At 41.6% G+C, this 17,190-nt stretch overlaps 1 protein-coding gene across 5 annotated transcripts in view; it reads right to left on the bottom strand.

The window, feature by feature from the left end:
- FAR2 (fatty acyl-CoA reductase 2) overlaps positions 1 to 17,190 on the bottom strand; it is a 157,423-nt gene that overhangs the window by 25,284 nt on the left and 114,949 nt on the right. For all 5 annotated transcript variants that reach the window (XM_014961916.1, XM_014961913.1, XM_014961912.1 and 2 more), the window contains 5 exons: positions 16,388 to 16,563; positions 13,681 to 13,860; positions 6,995 to 7,172; positions 5,573 to 5,617; positions 119 to 237 (listed from right to left, as the gene is read on the bottom strand). In XM_014961916.1, the coding sequence (XP_014817402.1) occupies positions 119 to 237; positions 5,573 to 5,617; positions 6,995 to 7,172; positions 13,681 to 13,860; positions 16,388 to 16,563 (698 nt within the window). The remainder of the gene's footprint in view (positions 1 to 118; positions 238 to 5,572; positions 5,618 to 6,994; positions 7,173 to 13,680; positions 13,861 to 16,387; positions 16,564 to 17,190) is intronic.

Here is a 17,190-nt window from a genome sequence, read left to right as displayed (position 1 = left end):
CCAGAAAATGAATCAACAAGGCTCCTGCAGGGGTTTTCAATTAGCTTCTGGTTCCCTTTAAAGTCCTGGTGCAGAAAGTAAATGCCCAAAATTGGTAGAAAGAGGAGTGCCTTCCCACCTGTGCACAGCAGTGTACCACCCAGCCGCAAGGGTGAGGTTGATGGCAACGTCTACTGGAATCATATCTGCCACGGCTTCGTTGTTGGCAATGACGGTCCGCAGAATCCCTTTGCCCGCCTGTGGGACAAAGGAAAACAAACACTGACAGTAAGACCATGGTAAGATTTCATTGGCTTGGAGCAAGAACAGACCATCATGTTAACACTTTTCAAGCCTGGCACCTGCTGCAGAAGATTATTTGGTTTCTGTGAAAACGAAGATGGATCTCACATGGATCCCGCTGTTCTGTGTTTGTAGAGGAAGTCTAAAACATGATGACATCTGTGCTGTGTCTAACAAGAAAACCTGTGACTCTTAGTTAACTCCATATGAAAGAAATCGCCTAGGAAAGAGAATATTTGAATTTACTGCAGTAAAATTCCCAGTGATACCAGAAGTAACATTTTCTTAAATGACCCAGGCAAAGGTTTGAGTGTCCCTCAAAGATAATAGTTACTTTGGAAATGACACCAACAGGCTTTTTGAAGTTTACTCCCTTTTCTTTGGATGTATTCACACCCTCCTCTTTTCCAAAGCTGTGTCTGTTAAGCACAGATACAGTCAAGACATGGCCTTGAAGAGCTTGTCACCCAATGAAACTCAGGAAACGAATGAGTGAACATAGGAAGTACTGACAACCAAAGAGAAGAGGTAGGCAAGAAGACTAATTTTGCTTTGGTCAGAAGTGCATTTTTCAGGGCATCAGGTTCCCCAAAATATCTATATTTAACCAGAATGATTATCAAGGGGTTTCCCTGATGACCTTTGGAGGTTCCACAGGAAAGGCATGGCAACAGATGGCAACAACATGGCAGACTGAATCAGAGAGGACAATTCAGCCATATAGAAATGCGGAGGTGAAATGGGGTGAAGGAACTTCACCTAGTGTGTCTCAGAGCAAATATAAAAAGAAACGCCCAATGGCAAAGTCAAGGTTGCAATCAAGCTATCTAATGTGGAGAAAAAAATGCAATGAATTTGAGATTGATGTAGAAGCTGAGGACCCAATGAAGAACTGGGAGGACAGTGAAGCAAGGAAGTAAAAAAGCTCTTATAATTTAGATCCATGTAAAACCAGAGGGAGGGCCTGAGTGAAGGGGCAAAGGAATACGCTCCACAGATCCATGGATATTTAAAAGTCATGGCAAATAAAACGTTACAGCATATTTTTTTTTCCTTTCCTTCCAACCTGAGACCCACATTTCATGACGAAATAGCACTCCAGCTGTGAAAGATGAAGTTTTACTACAGCAGGTAGGCAGGAAGTGCCTCATTGTGCAAAACCACTTGCCTGAAGTCTGGGAGAAGAAAGATATGATGAAAAAAGCATTTAAGATTTGATATTAACTTGTAAAGCACACGCCATTGTTTACTGGTCATTGGTGGATTTTAAAAGACACCACAACCCTTTTCTCTCCCCTCTCCTTTTCCCTTCTATTATCAGAGGGTTTTCTTACCTTTCACAGCTTGCAAGTAAGGCAATACACCTTATGACTGATTTAATTTTCATGAACTAAGACTTCAGAGCAGTCTCATCCTTGGTGCAGCTGGCAGAAGGATCACAGACAGACAGACTCAGAGGCAACCATGTAAGCTTCCCACAAGAATCCAAACATCCTCCTCAAACCCATGGTGCACAGTTAACCTCTGCTGCCCTACGCTGAACTGCAGTTATACTTAGACATTAAAACCTTAACTTGCAACATGGCTATGATTTTAATTTTTTTTTTTTTTTGTTCCTACTACTCATTTTTCAAGGGAAAAAAAGCAAAGAGAACCAAAACAGCCAATCAAGCTCAGCTGAGTTTTCCACTGCTGTGAACCCATGCCCACTAGAGACCACTATGTGATCAACTATCACATTTTCACAGGTAGACTAAAGACCTTTTGAGGTTTTCAAAACTAGGAATTTTGATGGATGTGTTGCCTGTGTTCAGAGCAGCATGGCCACATACACATGGATGAAATAGATATTTTATTTATTCTGTATTAAATAAAGACTTCAGGTTTCAGTGGTTTTACATTGGTTTGGAACTTCGTTATCAGGTATGGCCTGATTTCTACTTGTAGTTGCTGACTTTATTCTCTTTAGTGAAACAGAAGTTACTTTAGCTGAAGCGTCCAAAACCATTTGTGAGTCTGATGTTTCTGGACAGCCTCCCAGCCGAAGTGCTTTGGGGCCAATTACTACCCAGAACACGAATAGGTTCTGTCCTACAGCCTGGCTGCCTTGCAGGGAGGAAGATCTTTACAGGTAATATGGAACAGTGAGACAAAATGCCTCAATTACAGTCCAGTGGAAATCTAATTAATTGCATTTTATTTTTCAATCAATAAACAAAGCTTCTTCCCACAGCAGCTGGAGCAACTGTAGGCAACAAGAAACACGATAAGACTATCAAGAACAACTCAAACCCCCATATTTCATGAATATTTAAAAGATTGTGGAACGAAATGATCAGACTGAAATAATAGAGTGGTGACTGAGGAGTTACAGAAAAATAAATAATTTTTGCAAGGTTTGGAGTTCAGATTCTGCCCAGATGATCCCAAAGATCATATGAGTCAAATCTGAATCTGGAGGTGTTCTCCATATAGGATGAGTATGGCTTAAGAGTTGGAAATGGATATTTAAGTATGAGGGGGGACTTTAAAAAAAAACCACAAACACAAAAACACAATTCCTTTTGCTTTTTCCATCCTTAATTAAGGGAAATAAAGCTGCTTGACCGATAAATACACTTCGAAATACAGTTGGCAGAGAGAGACAGCTATAATCACACGACTTCCAGGTAGGTAAACTAATGTATAACTCAAATCCTCAAGGGTTAATTTTCAAACTACCAAGCAGGAATCACCAATTCACCATATCTAAGCACATTAATTCAAACCATGTATTATTTCCCAGCCTCAGAAGACCAAAAGTTTCTTGGGCTCCCTAACAATATATACCTTTCACTTCCAGATAACTAGTGCCAGTCCAACTAAGTTCAGTAGGCAACTGGAGATGGTACAAGACAAACAGTATCTGTCAACACTGGCAACCTCCCCCTTGCTTCTCCACATCACGGAGTCCCTGCTCCTGGCTGTTGCCAGCCAACACCACTGCCTGTGGGGCCAAAGAGCCATTGGACACGGACAACGACCTGGTCTCTACACCCTGGACCTACCATCTTTGATGTGTGTCTTCTTCTCGATTAAGTCTCAATATAGTTACATTTCAAATCATCATATTTTATCATGGAAGAACTCAGCGCAGATGACACAAATTTTGTTGTCTCTGCATTTCCCATAGTGAAGAGCCTGAGAGCTTCAATCCTGAACCAAAAAATACCATCTCTATTTTAAAACTATTTCAGTACAAGTCAAAGCTTTTATACAAAAGGGAAGTTATGTACTACAGTGACCCTCAAATTTCAAAATCTTTACTTTCCATAGAGTTAATGTGGAGATTAAGATACAGGTTGGCATCAGTGTGTGAAACCTCACCCAAATGAAACCACCATTAGCCTTGCTGTTGCAGTCAGTAAGGCTAGAAATTTTGTGCTATGAAGCACAGTAAATGTTAGTTACTGGTAGCAGGAGCAAAAGATAAGGATAAAAAATATATGCAAGCCGTACTGCAAGTTCCTAAAGCAGGCACTATTAAAAGAGAGTGGTACACGGGCATAATTTCCAAATACTTAACCATTAGGTGGTTTTCACTTGTTGACAGATTAAAAGAAAAGAAAAAAGGAGGGGGGTGAAACTGCTTCTTAAATGACAAAAGATTTGATTGGCATATTTTTATATGGCTGAAAGCATATGAATTTACCCTGTGTTTCATAATGCACTGGTATACGATACACATATGACAGCCAACTGCTGGAATTGGTTACTTCAGTAATTCTCTTGTGAGGAATGAAGAGCAATGCAATGGAAATTTTTTGTATAACATCTTTCTTGCAAACTAACCCTGGACAAATTTTTGTGACAGCCATTTTCAGTGCTCAAAAGTAAACATAAAAAAACCCCAAACTCACAGATATAATTACAAATGGTTAGAACCTGTCACATGAAAATGTAAGAAGTGGATCTGCAAAACTAAGGAACTGCAAACCCTTTCTTGATTGTGATGACGACAATAAGTCATGAAAGAACACAGAAAACAGCACAAGATGCTGGGAATAGAACAGAGAGAGGCAGAACAAGCTTTATGAACAGTCAGTAACGAGTAAAAGGCTGATAGACAATTAATTTAAAGAAACAGCAAGATGCATAGGAGATAACACTTCGTGAGCAAAAGTTATGCGTTCGGGGGCTTTTGAATGTCTTTGAAATGTGTAACTGGGGTTTCAGATAAAAGCATTAGCTGGGATATACCCACTAATTTCACTATTCCTGTGGATTCCAATAGTTTCTATTTATGCTCTACTTCAGGTTACGAATGAGCTTTTTAACAAGGTGATATTTGGCTCTCCTATGATTGCAGAGCTAATCCTTTTATACACTGCATCAGGCTGATTACGATATAGTTTTTACAAAGTAATCAAGTCGGACAAATCAAATGTACAAAAATATCTGCACACAGCGATACAGCTTTATGCATTGAGAAGTAGACCTAAGGCAGCGATTTTAGTTCAGGAAAAAAATAAGCCAGGAGAAAAGTATGCAACTTTTCTGTTTTCATCTGTTGAATTGCAATGATTGTTTTCATATTACAGGGAATGTTTTATCAAGTTATTAATTATTTCAGAATTATGGCTCTGTTCCTCATCAGTTTGCACATTAGTCATTTACACCAGTGTTATGCAAGGTTCTAGTGAATTATCCATGTGACCAGCAGAGGCTGAATTGATAGTTACACCCATTATTTAGGTGTACTCTGTACAGGGAGAAATCCTGCATAAAGCAACGACAAGCGAGACCCAGAATCTTTGCTATTGTGGAGTGGTCACAAACTAAAGCAGCAGACTTAGCAACCACACATATGAAGATAAATGAAAGGATAAATAACGCCTTGTATTGATGGTGTGGTAACCTGGCCTGGAAAATTAAGTTCTGTTACAAGATTCAAGCTTTGACATCTGTGAATTACCCTAGTTTCAAGGATGCATCTTTTGCCCTTTCTTTGAAAACTTGTCCCAAATTTTATTCTTTTTAGAAACTGCAATTCATGTTTAGTGAATCAGCAACATGAATACTCTTTCAATGTCCTTTTTTTTTTTTTTGAGTGCAGCATAGACAGACAATCTTCTGGGTCCTACATACAGGTGTATGGCAAGTGTGTGACATTTTTCTACCAGATTCAGAAAATGGCTGTGACCCTTTTTTGCACACACTTTCTAAGTGGAGCCGTAGACGAACTTTAGAGTTGCTGTTTTAGTAACTCCAACTCCACTTTAAGGGGAGCTTAAACAGCGACCAGACATACCGCAACAAATATTCCACTTGTCCCGTTGAAGCTGTCGATCCAACCCTGCCAAAAAAAAAAAAAGAATGGTTACCATTTCTTTCAATGACAATGTTGCTTTACACAGGCTTCGAAATAGTGAAAGGGGTATAATGTGTAATGCAAACGAAGAGGCAACGCGACAGCAGTTAAGATGGATGGCAGCCTATCTGGGATAGCTGCCAGGAAGCTAACCAGTACCAAGTGCTTAACTGATTTTAAACAGGGGATGCGTTGTACGATACCTCATTCTGTCTGCAACTTACCCACCACCAACAGCATCTAGTTTTGTTTTCAGAAACCGCTTCTTTTCTATAACAACTTGGCTACAGGAATAAACTCTGGCTTTAAACACCACCGTGTCTCGGTGCTGTCACACTTGCTGAAAACACTCAGCGTGTGATATACCCTCCAATACATGACATGCAGGTGGCACTGATTTGGTTACTCCAGCTAATTTCTAAGGCAAGGAAGAAAAAAAACAAAAAACAAAACAAAACCAAAACCACTGCACTTTAGAATCCTATCCTACTTCAGGCCAGGGAAACTGCCACTTGTGGGAGCTGCAGTTCAGAGCAGGGATGAGCTGTCTGACCTGAACCAGGTTATGACATCTAACAGAGTTCGCTCCGTCTTTCTGAGATGAGGAGCTTGGCCCAGAGCCTCGGCTCTATCTCAGCCATCTCTGGCACGCTTTGGGCTGCACAAAAGCCAAAGGTGACTTTATGTTGCCTTTCCAATTTGGCTGCAATGTTAGGGCACGCTGTTGCTACCAGTATATTTAGCTTCGTGAATTATTTCCATCCAAAAGTACAGCTGCATTTCATTACTGCGTGGCTGACATTGGTATCTGCAACAAGCCCACACGAGCGTGAATCCAGTGACTACCAATATCAGACAGAGATACGAGGTAACTGCACATGATGCTATCGAATGTTTTCGAGGCCCATGTGTGGTCTAGGGTGCCCATCAGGGCACATCATTAACAGTCTGACTGGGCCATGGAGAGACTCGAACAGGAATGCATCAGGACTACAAGCAACCCCCAGATCTGTTTCCCCAGCTTTTATGGACCCCCCCATGTGTCTGTCTGGGCACAATCCGCTGCATGTGAGGCTCAGTTGCAAGCCCATCATTCTGCACCATTATTATCTCAGTCTTGCTATTACCCCTTAAATGCATTCTTTTCACTTGGAGATAGGAGTCTTTCCTGAAGGTGCTAAAGAAGGCTTGCTGTTCTATTCCATCACAGGTCCTCCACCTCTCCCACGTGCTTTCCTATGAACTGGAGTACCTGTTTCTCAAGCGGATGCTGCTACAAGTAGGGAGAGATTCCTGACAGTACTGCAGCTACAGCTGCATCAAGGGGCTCTTGGTAGGCAGTTGCTAAGTATTCATGCTTACTGGGAAAGGCTCATGCCAGCTAGCTCCCACGATGGATGGCCTGATGATAGCAATGTTCAGGTTTCCTTTCTCTTGCTGAATCAGGTATTCTGACAAGGCTTTGGTGTAGGTATAAGTGTTGGGCCAGTCCCCAAGCAGCTTGGGTGTGATGTCTTGAATGATTGATTCATCCAGCCACCTAGAGGAAACAAGGAGAACGTCGTTATCTGCCATGCAGAGAGCAAAAAAGACCAGTGAGACAGGGACCTTCACCTGAAACAAAGGATAAGAGAGTGAAAACCATTTAAGACAAAGCAAAGAGCATCTGGTTTGGGTTTAGAATAGCTCTCTGGAAGAAAGGTTACTTTTGTCTTCAAAGTGCAAAATAAGCACTGAGCTTCATGACACGATGTTCAGCTCAACTTCAGTTATCCATACACCTCATTTTAAAGCAATTTCTTGTGTGCTTTATGCTTCACCACAATCTGTAATGTAAATATAGCCATGGTCTGCAGATTCACAGAGCTTTCCAGCCTTGCACCCTCGCTAGTTAGCGCTTGTCCTTAGCCAACACAGTCCCTACATACTCCCACGTACGTTTCAGGAGATTCTTGGTAACCTTCAGTTATTGAGTCAAGTACCATGACAAAGATCTCAAAAGCTAGACCAAGGTACTACAGGGATATGAATCCAGTAGCACTATTTACAGTGTTAAGTGTTCCCCTCCTACTGGTTTTCCACAGCTTGTTCACGTAGGAGGTTAGGAAACTGCCAATGCTAGCTGCTTAAAAAAAAATCAAACAAAAATCCAAACATGTCAAAAAAACCCACTAAGCATTTTTTTTATTATTATTTAAGGTTATTTGGGGATCTAATCCATCAGATCAGATCACATATACCTTTAAAAAAGCAGCCCTTCCCACCGCAGTGCTGCAGCGATGACCTAAGGCTCAAAGGCTCTTCCCTGGCACACCATCAAGACTTCACTGGGCTTGCCAGCCTTCGGGTCTAAAGGACAGGAACTGGCTGTACTTCCAGAGCCCTTGCACACCCCTGCCAATCCCCGACAGGCTTTCGGCAGCCTGGTGTTACACCACGGAATCAAAGATTAACTCCTATAATCCAATTTGTAATTAAGTCAATGGACTTACAGTTCAGACTGAACGGGCATGTTCTTCCCAGGGGCATTGCAAGGAGCCTCACTTCACCCCTCTTTATCTTGTATTTCAGAAGCAGGTGGAGGTCAAGGGGAGAGGAATAAGGCGGAGACCATCACACCTGGATAATTACTTGATCATACCAACTTAAACATGCAAACACCTCATGGCTGGAGTAGCACACTGCTTTTCAGGTGGCTCTCATTAGACATAGATGGAAATATTACACAAAAGATGTTGTATGAGAAAACACTGATTCACTGAAACACTTTGGAGGGGACGGGTAATCCAGGGAATCTCTCAGTTTTGGAACAAGCTAAAAAACATCTAAGAGTTTTCAGTACAAAGAAATTATTTTTTTTAAAATAAAAAAAAGCCTTATGAAGGCAGAAATACTTTCCTTTGCAATCCTAGTGCCATGTTTCAGAAACAAGGCAGAAAAATTGTTTAAGCATAAAAAATGAAGCTGAACTACACAGACGCTACAAGTAGCACACAATATTGACTAAATTTACAAAGCCTTTTTAGGCAGCCATTGAACCCAGCCTCCTTAGGGTCTCAGATAAATTGCCATTGTTTGAATCTGTCAGGTTATTAATTATGAGCCTACCAAAAGGAGATGTCTATTTCTGCGGAACATGAAGGAAGACTGGGTTCATTTGGGAACTTAGATTAAAGAGACTTGCATGCAAGTCTCGTTTCTCTCCTCCTCTTTTTTTTTTTTTTTAACTAAATAACAGAGGGAGGCTTATAGGTCAGTGTTTCTCACAAAGCAAAGACAGGTGTAGAAGTACAAGGAGAAGCAATTTCAGAATCTTCTAGGTTGGAAGGGACCTTAAAGATCATCTTGTCCAACCGTCAACCTGACTGACAAAAACAGACACCTGCACAACAAACAAGGAGCATCACCATCACTAAACCATACCTCCCAGCACTACATCAACCTGTCTTTTGAACACCTCCAGGGATGGGGCCTCAACCACCTCCCTGGGCAGCCCATTCCAATGGCTGAGAACCCTTTCAGTGAAAAAATTTTTCCTAATATCCAGCCTGAACCTCCCCTGGCACAACTTGAGGCCATTTGCTCTCATCCTTTCCCCTTGCCCTCATCCTTCCAGACAGGCCTCTGCATTATTTTAAGTGGCCATCAAAAGGACCGCGTTCCTGTCTGTCTCAAAGGTACTGTCCTACCAGGTGATGTGATCTCCCAGCATTACCATCACAGGAGCGTGGAGCTGACAGAGCAGCGGGGCGAACTCTTCCCTCTCCTCTGTGACCTACTTGGAAGATTTCAAAATGCTAAATTACAAAGCCACTGCTTTTACTCACTGCTGCAATTGCCCCCTGGCAATAAGCAATGCAAATCAAACAATTATTAACCTCCTCTTTCACCACCTATACGCACCAAATTGCTCTGCCACAGGAAAATGTAGCTTTCTGTGCTGATCGCTTTGCGTTAATGAGACACTCACTTTTTTGTAAGGGATGACAAATCTACACTTTCTGCAATAATAAAACCAGCTCTGCTTCAGCCCACACTTCGCTGGGTGCTGTGTTCCTTACCTCAGCACACCCTTCAAAGCTGATTTCCCTCAGCTTTAGATTAAGGCAAACCTGACTCCATGTGGCAGATTATATGTTTCCTCTATTGGCCTGGCAGCACCTAGAAGCGTGACTTTTGGTTTACAGAGATTAGGCCTAAGGCTCTACTAGCAGGTTAAATATCAAAATACTGAAAAGCAGGGATAGAATAGGAGGATAAGACCAGAAAAAGAAACAGCTTGGAGACCTACTTGGGATTTCACCTCAATAAGCAAATATCAATTGCATGGCAAAAAGCATCATGAAATGGATCTGTTATTGCACTAGTTGTGTGATCATGCCTCTCAATGCAATTGCAAAAGAACACTTTAAGTCAAGGGTTGTTTGTATTTCCTTGTCTCCTTTTTTCCTTCCCCCACCTTTTTGAAGGTGGTGTTCTGATATCTTTTAATTGCCTCTCTCCGAAATTTTCTGTACTCAGATATTTTTTCTTCCACTTTACATGGTGAATAACAAAAGGCACATCTCTCCCGTCTCCTTCCAACCCTACTTTTGTCTTCTCTCTCTCCAAGTAATTCCCTTCACAGTCTCAGTTTTCGATATTCCATTCTGCCTATATCTTGCCATCCCAACATCACAGGGACTTTTCCAATCCTGCTCTTCCACACATTCTGGAGCCCCAGGCATCTCCTTCGTCTATTGCCTTTGACTTGCAGAATGCCTTCCAAACCAATGACACTGAAGACAGTAATTTTCAACAAGGCCCACCTGATTTCAATGCCTTTGAAGGCAGCGGTTGTCTTTGCTGTAAGCAATTATAGTGCTACCTGCAAACATATGCCATCATAGCTGAGGGAATGCTGTGACTTCTGTCTCACTAGAAGGACCAGAAGGTTGTGAACTTCTGGAGTGTGGGCCACGAGAAAACCTATACAAGAAATTCTAAACTAGTCAAAAAGAAACCGCATCTCTAATTATGCAACTAAGAAAAAACAATCAGACATACAATTAAGATAAACATATCAAAGAACACGTCTGAAAACCCCTCCTCTGTCACTCAACCTTTCTTTCAAACATCATCCCCTCTGCTGCAGATGATATATATGATATATATGATAAAAAAATTCTTAGTGTCTTATATGAAGCAGCTGAAGTAGCCACCTCTCTGGTAGCCAGGCACTTCTGCACATTTCTAATTAGTATTCGGTCCTTTGCTGGAGTCTTTTTTTATCTGAGCCATCAACAATAATTGTTTCCAAAGTTGCAAGTGATGGTAAGCTTTTTGGGGCAGTGAAATGTAATGATGACAGTGATGAACTCCAATGGGCATTGTAAAACTGAGTCAGTGGGCAAAAAGGTGGGAGATTAGCTTCACTGCAAATAAAGGTAAGGTAATGCATTTGGGGAAAAGCTGTCTAAACCAGTCTTAGAGGTTGCTGAAGTCAGAACTGGCAGTTGCAGCTCAGCAAGAGCTCTCGGAAGCACAGCTGACAGCTCTGTGACATCTCCAAGTCAAGTAGCAGCAGACAAGAAAGTCAGTGAAATGTTGGACAACATCAGGTACTAAGAACAAGACCAATGGCGTCATTTTGAAGCTATTTAACTAAAACTTCACGTGACCACACCTTGAGTACTGCATACAAGTTCTGTCTGGCCCCTGCACCTCAGGGAGTGAGTGGAGTTAAAAAAAGGCAGAGAGGAAGGGCAACCAATATCATCAAGGAGAGAGACCTATGGGGATTGTCATGGTTTAACCCTAGCCAGCGACTAAGCACCATAGAGCTAAAGACAGTTTAAGAGGTAAAGCAAAAGCTGTGCACACAAAGCAAAGCAAAACAAGTCATCCATTCACTACCTCCCATGGTCAGGCAGGTGTTCAGCCATCTCCAGGAAAGCAGAGCTCTGCCATCTCTAACAGTCACTTGGGAAGACAAACACCTAGCTCAGAACATCTGCCCCTTCAGTCTTCTTCCCCCAGCTTTATATGCTGAGCATGATGTCAGACGGTATGGAATATCCCTTTGCTCAGTTGGGGTCAGCTGTCCCGGCTGTGTCCCCTCCCAGCTTCTTGTGCACCCCCAGCCTACTCACTGGTGGGGTGGTGTGAGGAGCAGAAGAGGTCTTGACTCTGCAAGAGTTATTGCTCAGCAATAACTAAAACATCCCCATGTTATCAACACTGTTCTCAGCACAAATGCAAAACACAGCCTCATACTAGCTTCTATGAAGAAAACTAACTCTGTCCCAGCCAAAACCAGCACAGGCATATGAGCAGGCAGTATAAAAGGTTGAGACTCTTCAGTCTGAAGAAGAGAAGGTCCAGGGTGAATGTGATGCAGATTTACAGAGCTGCGGAGGCAGGGAACAGGGCAAATGCTGCAGCTATCGCTGGGCTACAACTACTGGACGTGCAACAAAACTACTAGCGTAAGAGTTTGAAACATGTAAAAGAAAACTCATCTTTACACAGCAGTTAGTGAACTTCTGGAATCTGCTACCACAGGGGGTCGCAGGAGCACAGTACCATGAAGTTCGAAAAGGGATTAAACAAATTAGGGGTTTCAAAAAGATATCAGAAAAGAATAGGACATAACACCCCTCATACAACACTTCTGGTTTCTGGGAAAAGAGTACAAGGGGAATGGGTTGCAAAAAAGGTATCCAGGCTGGTGTAGTCACTCTAAACAGCATCTCCCAGTGCCACTGCTGAGGGCAAGACACTGGGCCAGGCACTCTACTGCTCTAATGCACCAGGGAACATCTTTATGGTTTTATCATGCTCCACTTGCTGAATAAATGATAAACAATAGATGACTTCTAGCTGGAAGTAAACATACTCAAGAATATGGGCTACTGGAGCTGGAAGTAAACATATCCAAAAGTATGGGCTACTGGAGAAATTCAAATAGAAAACACTGATTTGTACTAAATTTTCTGGAGTAGTGCTTATTGCTTTAGACAAACAGTTTTTTGAAATAAAGACTCAGTGGTTCTCCTAGCAGACATTAATCAATCTCATCTCCTATTATCCTAAAATCAAGGAGAGGAAAGATTTTTATACCAGCTTTTCGGGTTACTAGTTCACAGGTCAGTTGCTTGTATCACACATGTGGAATATGTCAAGAAAATAAATGAAAACAAAGTTACAGCTTTGTGAAAATTCTTCTAAGGGGAAGGCATCCTGGGACCTTTATCAGATAATTTACTAATTTCTTCTAATTATTCTTCATTTTGGTAAATTCAGTTAAACAAGCTTTTTTGTTGGTCCCTCAAAGTCCTGGATTCTCACACTGAAGTCTCTCAAACAGGCTGTTTCTGACTCATCCCCATATCACTCTGGTTTAATACCACAGGAGGGTTGAAATAAGAGATAAAGAAATAAACATAAGGTATATGAAAAATTTCAGTTTTTACTAAGGCAGCGACAGAACTGAGTCTTAGAGAAAGCAGCAACACAACTCCATTCCTGGTGGCAAATACACTCGTGCATAACTTACCCAATGCTGGACTCTCATGAAATCACATGGTCTTTTTTAAAAAAGTGTGTGAAAAAATTTAGAGGTAGCTGAAATCACAGGGTTATTAAGTGTGGTTTATGCTTTTTTCTAATAAATCTGTGCTTGGAAAAATATTCTTAAGGTTCAACCAAATGTTTATAAAGCATGACTTCAACAGCTCTTCAGATAAAAAGGCTCCAAAACAGAGTCTTCTATTTTCAGAAAACTTCAGTGAGGCTAGTTTCAAGATAAAACCCAGGAAGGGCAGACTTACTGGATGACATTCTGTGAAGAGTACCCCTTAAAACCACCAAGAGAAAGCTCTCTCTTCCCTTGGTCTCTCTCATGGCCAGCATTTCACGCTAGCATGGGTGTGTGCGGACAAGGCAATACATTAACAGGAGCAACTATGAACAGAAACGCCACTGGATAGATTACATGAACACTACGGAGGTCCTCTGCAGAATGAAGCAAAGCCCATGTCAGAAGAGGTGATGCAGCTCCTACTTACTCTACCAAATCAAAGAGCTTCTTGGGTTCAGCTGGGGGTGGGTAGATGACTTCATCTATGCATTTCCGGACACAGTTTGCGTAAGCGGTGGAGATGTGGATGAAAGCCTCCAGGTTCTGCATCTGCCGGGCCAGTTCCAGAAGCCGCTGCGTGCCCATTGCATTCAGTTGCAGGGCATGTCTAAAGAGGGCAGGAAAAAAACAAACAAAAAACATTTCACAGGAAAGAATATATGAAAGCTAGAGCATTATCCAAACCCCAAATAATGAAATGGGAAGAAAGGGAAGAGAGGGGGTCACAGGAGAGCAGAAAGCTTCAATGAAACGCAAGGGCTAAACCTGCTTTCAAAATAATGCTGTTGGATTTGCAGTTGTGGCCACAGAATGTTGTCTCATTAATTTTCACTCAATTCAAAGGATCAGCATTAACATGCCGCAAGTATTTCCAATATGCATGACCACTGAGGCATTATGGCTCTTGTGGTCCCCATTCAACTTGCTCCTTAAGGGACCACTGCTAAACCAGGTAAGCCCATGGGTTTCAATAAGCAGCAAAGGGTCTTTTGGCCCAGAGAAACAGATTCATAGTGAAAGAAGACACAATTAGAGATAACAGCTTAAATTCTGAAGGGCTGGAGAAGAGGACTGATAAGCATGAGAGAAAAAGAGTCCTGGTTAGCAAGGTTGACCTTGAAGCACTCAGCATAGCTAGAAGTTGTCCTCAAGACTGTCTGTGATGGTTCTCAGTGAACAGACATTCAACTTTTTTGCATGCTTTGTACTAGAAGAAAGACACTTTCCTGTACAGAAGGGAAAATGCTAAGGAGTATGCAATCTGTTCAGCCCAGGAGTAGAAGCTTTCAACAATATGTACAAGATTATGAATAATGCTATTAGGTACAGTGTACACTAAAAAATGAATTACACCAACGTTGAAGAGAAATTGTAAATAGTCCAGATGAATGAAAACAGAAGCTAAGAGTATGATTAATGTTTGGATCACCATACCTAAAGCCAGAAATACTAATTTCTTTTTGGCATGCTGCTATTAAAGAATTGAATTTGCTATAGATTTCTATTTCCTCCTGCCCTTCTAGCAGGATGAATACTTCTACTTTAGCTTCCCTTCATATGAAAGTTTCTCTTCTGTGTACATTTCTATTTGATTTTATTCCTTCTGAGATGGGGTGAACAGAATTGCACTTAGAATATGGGCCCAGCATGGATTTCTGCTGAGATGTTCAGAGTTCCTTTAGCCTTTTAAGCATGTTTTTTAGCATGTTAATGCCAGTAATTAATTTCATATCTCTGTTGCTGCTTTTCTATTATCTTGATAGCACTGCCTTTGCACCTTTCTTATCTAGTGTCTCTAAATATTCCATGGAGGCTTTGTGCTTCTCCTGTGTTTAGAAAACATTTTTATTTTTCAGGTCGTTAACAAATTGCTGCTCAAAATTTTTATTTGAGCTGCAGTATTATGCTTTCACATTTAACTTGCTAGGACTTTCACCCATACGATATATTTTCTTATTCACACAGGAATAATTTTATTTTAACAACTCCTCGTACTTTGCTGTTTAATCACACTGGATTTTCCTTGTTCTGTTGGAGAGATTTTGACAGATCACGTGCAATCAGCCTTTAAATAGTTTCTATGCTGCCTGCAAGCAGATGACCATTTTAACTTTTTAACTTCTTTCTAGCTATCCTCCTTATTAAAAACACAGTTTCCCTTTGATGTTACATGCCACTGTGATGCATTTTTATAGCGTGTTCATTCGTGTATTGATTTAAAAACATTTATGGCTATTTCTGCAGTGCCTTGTACCTTGAGCCAGGTTCTACATATGGCTCAAGGTTAAATCAAGAGTTGCTTCCTTTCTGGTTGGTTCTCTAATCAGTTGTTGCAAAAAGCAATTCTTAATGGTGGACACAGTCTATTCAACCTACATACAAGCGAATGAAGACTGACATTAATAATTGTGTTTTCTACTCTCACAGCCATAGAATTTGTCAAAAAACTGTGAAGATCTGGCAAGCCAGATCCTTCACCTCAGTTTCTTTACAGACCTTTACAGTTTGCATAGAAGCACTTAAACATCAAGTGTTGGTATAGTGGCTCATTTCTGCTATTCATTCTTAGTGGAAAGCCCTTCTGGATGGGCACTCCCAAGGGAGCTCCTTCAGAAATTGAGCATTTATTTCAAACAGTTAATTACACTGAGTGTTAGGTATTTTAAAGCTTGTGATAGGCTATTTTCTTAAGCAACATCTCATTTCCTTCTTCAGTTACTCAGTGACAAAGAAAAGCCATTAACACTAGCTTTAGAGACAGACACAACATAGTTTCACTTCAAGCTGTCTCCAGCTAGATCTGCCAAAACATCTCCCTCTTGACCCAAAACACTTTTTTTTTTTCCCTATCACAATTTTAGGCCATACTTAACTCCCTTACTATATTACAACCCAGGATTGCGGTGCTTCCTTCTGTTCCCATGGAAATCTGCCAAGATGCTTCACTTTTGATGCGCGTGTGCAGCCGACTTTTTCAGAGCACTTAACGCTGCACATTCAGCGCAGAAACCACGTGTAGCATGGAAACATAAAGGGAGAATTATTTCCACAGCTATACCAGGAGCTGAACGGCGCGGTACGGGCTTACGGCACATTCTGGATCACACTTAGCAAATACAGAAAGCAGGACATACTTCAGGGGTTCGTCAAAGCGAACTGTTGCTGCACAGTGGAAGACAATATTGACCCGGGTCAGAAGCTCCTCCTCATCTTCAGCACTGATGGCCAGCTTAGGTTGAGTGAGTTCAGCGTTAATAGGCTTAATCTTCTCGTGGAAATTAGGGCAATCTTCTCGGACCCGGTCAAAGACCTTGAAGCACAAACAGAGAGAGATCAGGTACAGAATTAGGCTACTGAGATCACTTTGATTAGTAGCCAGTCTGATTACATCAATCAATGAAATTGGCACAAAAAAAAGAATGCTTGGTTCTTTCAGAGGGAGGACACAGGTGAGATGGTGAGATGATAAAATAGTTCATTCGCTCATTCCCTCCCGTGGGAAAACCTCACAGGGGAAACAACAAAAGTATAGGAGGTAATGCATTGTCCTGAAGAGATGAATGAATCTTCCCTGCATCACTCATTTCCTGGGACAGCCACTGAAACTCCTGTATCTCCCCATCTCTTGCGACCACTTGCTCTTTGACCTCAAAGGTCACCTGTAGGACCATAACAGGAGCTAAAGAGGAGGAGAGAGCAAAGGCAGAGAAAGAATGAATCGGCCCTTTCTCCATTTCAGTCATGGTGTATAAAAAGAAGAGTAGTATTTCTGCAGTGCCAGCCCTGCTCAAACTTGGACAGTTACATTCTGCCTACATGCCATCTCCTCCTGATGTTCCCACTGCAGATAATATCCCCTTCAATATTTCGATGCTTACTGCTAGGTATTGCCTACTGCCACACATCAGTCCACAGCTGTAGTTTCCCCCCCCCCCCC

The sequence above is a fragment of the Calidris pugnax genome, unplaced genomic scaffold (assembly GCF_001431845.1).
Source record: "Calidris pugnax isolate Ruff unplaced genomic scaffold, ASM143184v1 scaffold704, whole genome shotgun sequence".
NCBI lineage: Eukaryota > Metazoa > Chordata > Aves > Charadriiformes > Scolopacidae > Calidris > Calidris pugnax.
The sequence above is the reverse complement of the archived record's forward strand: the minus strand, read 5'-3'. Positions and strand labels throughout refer to the sequence as shown.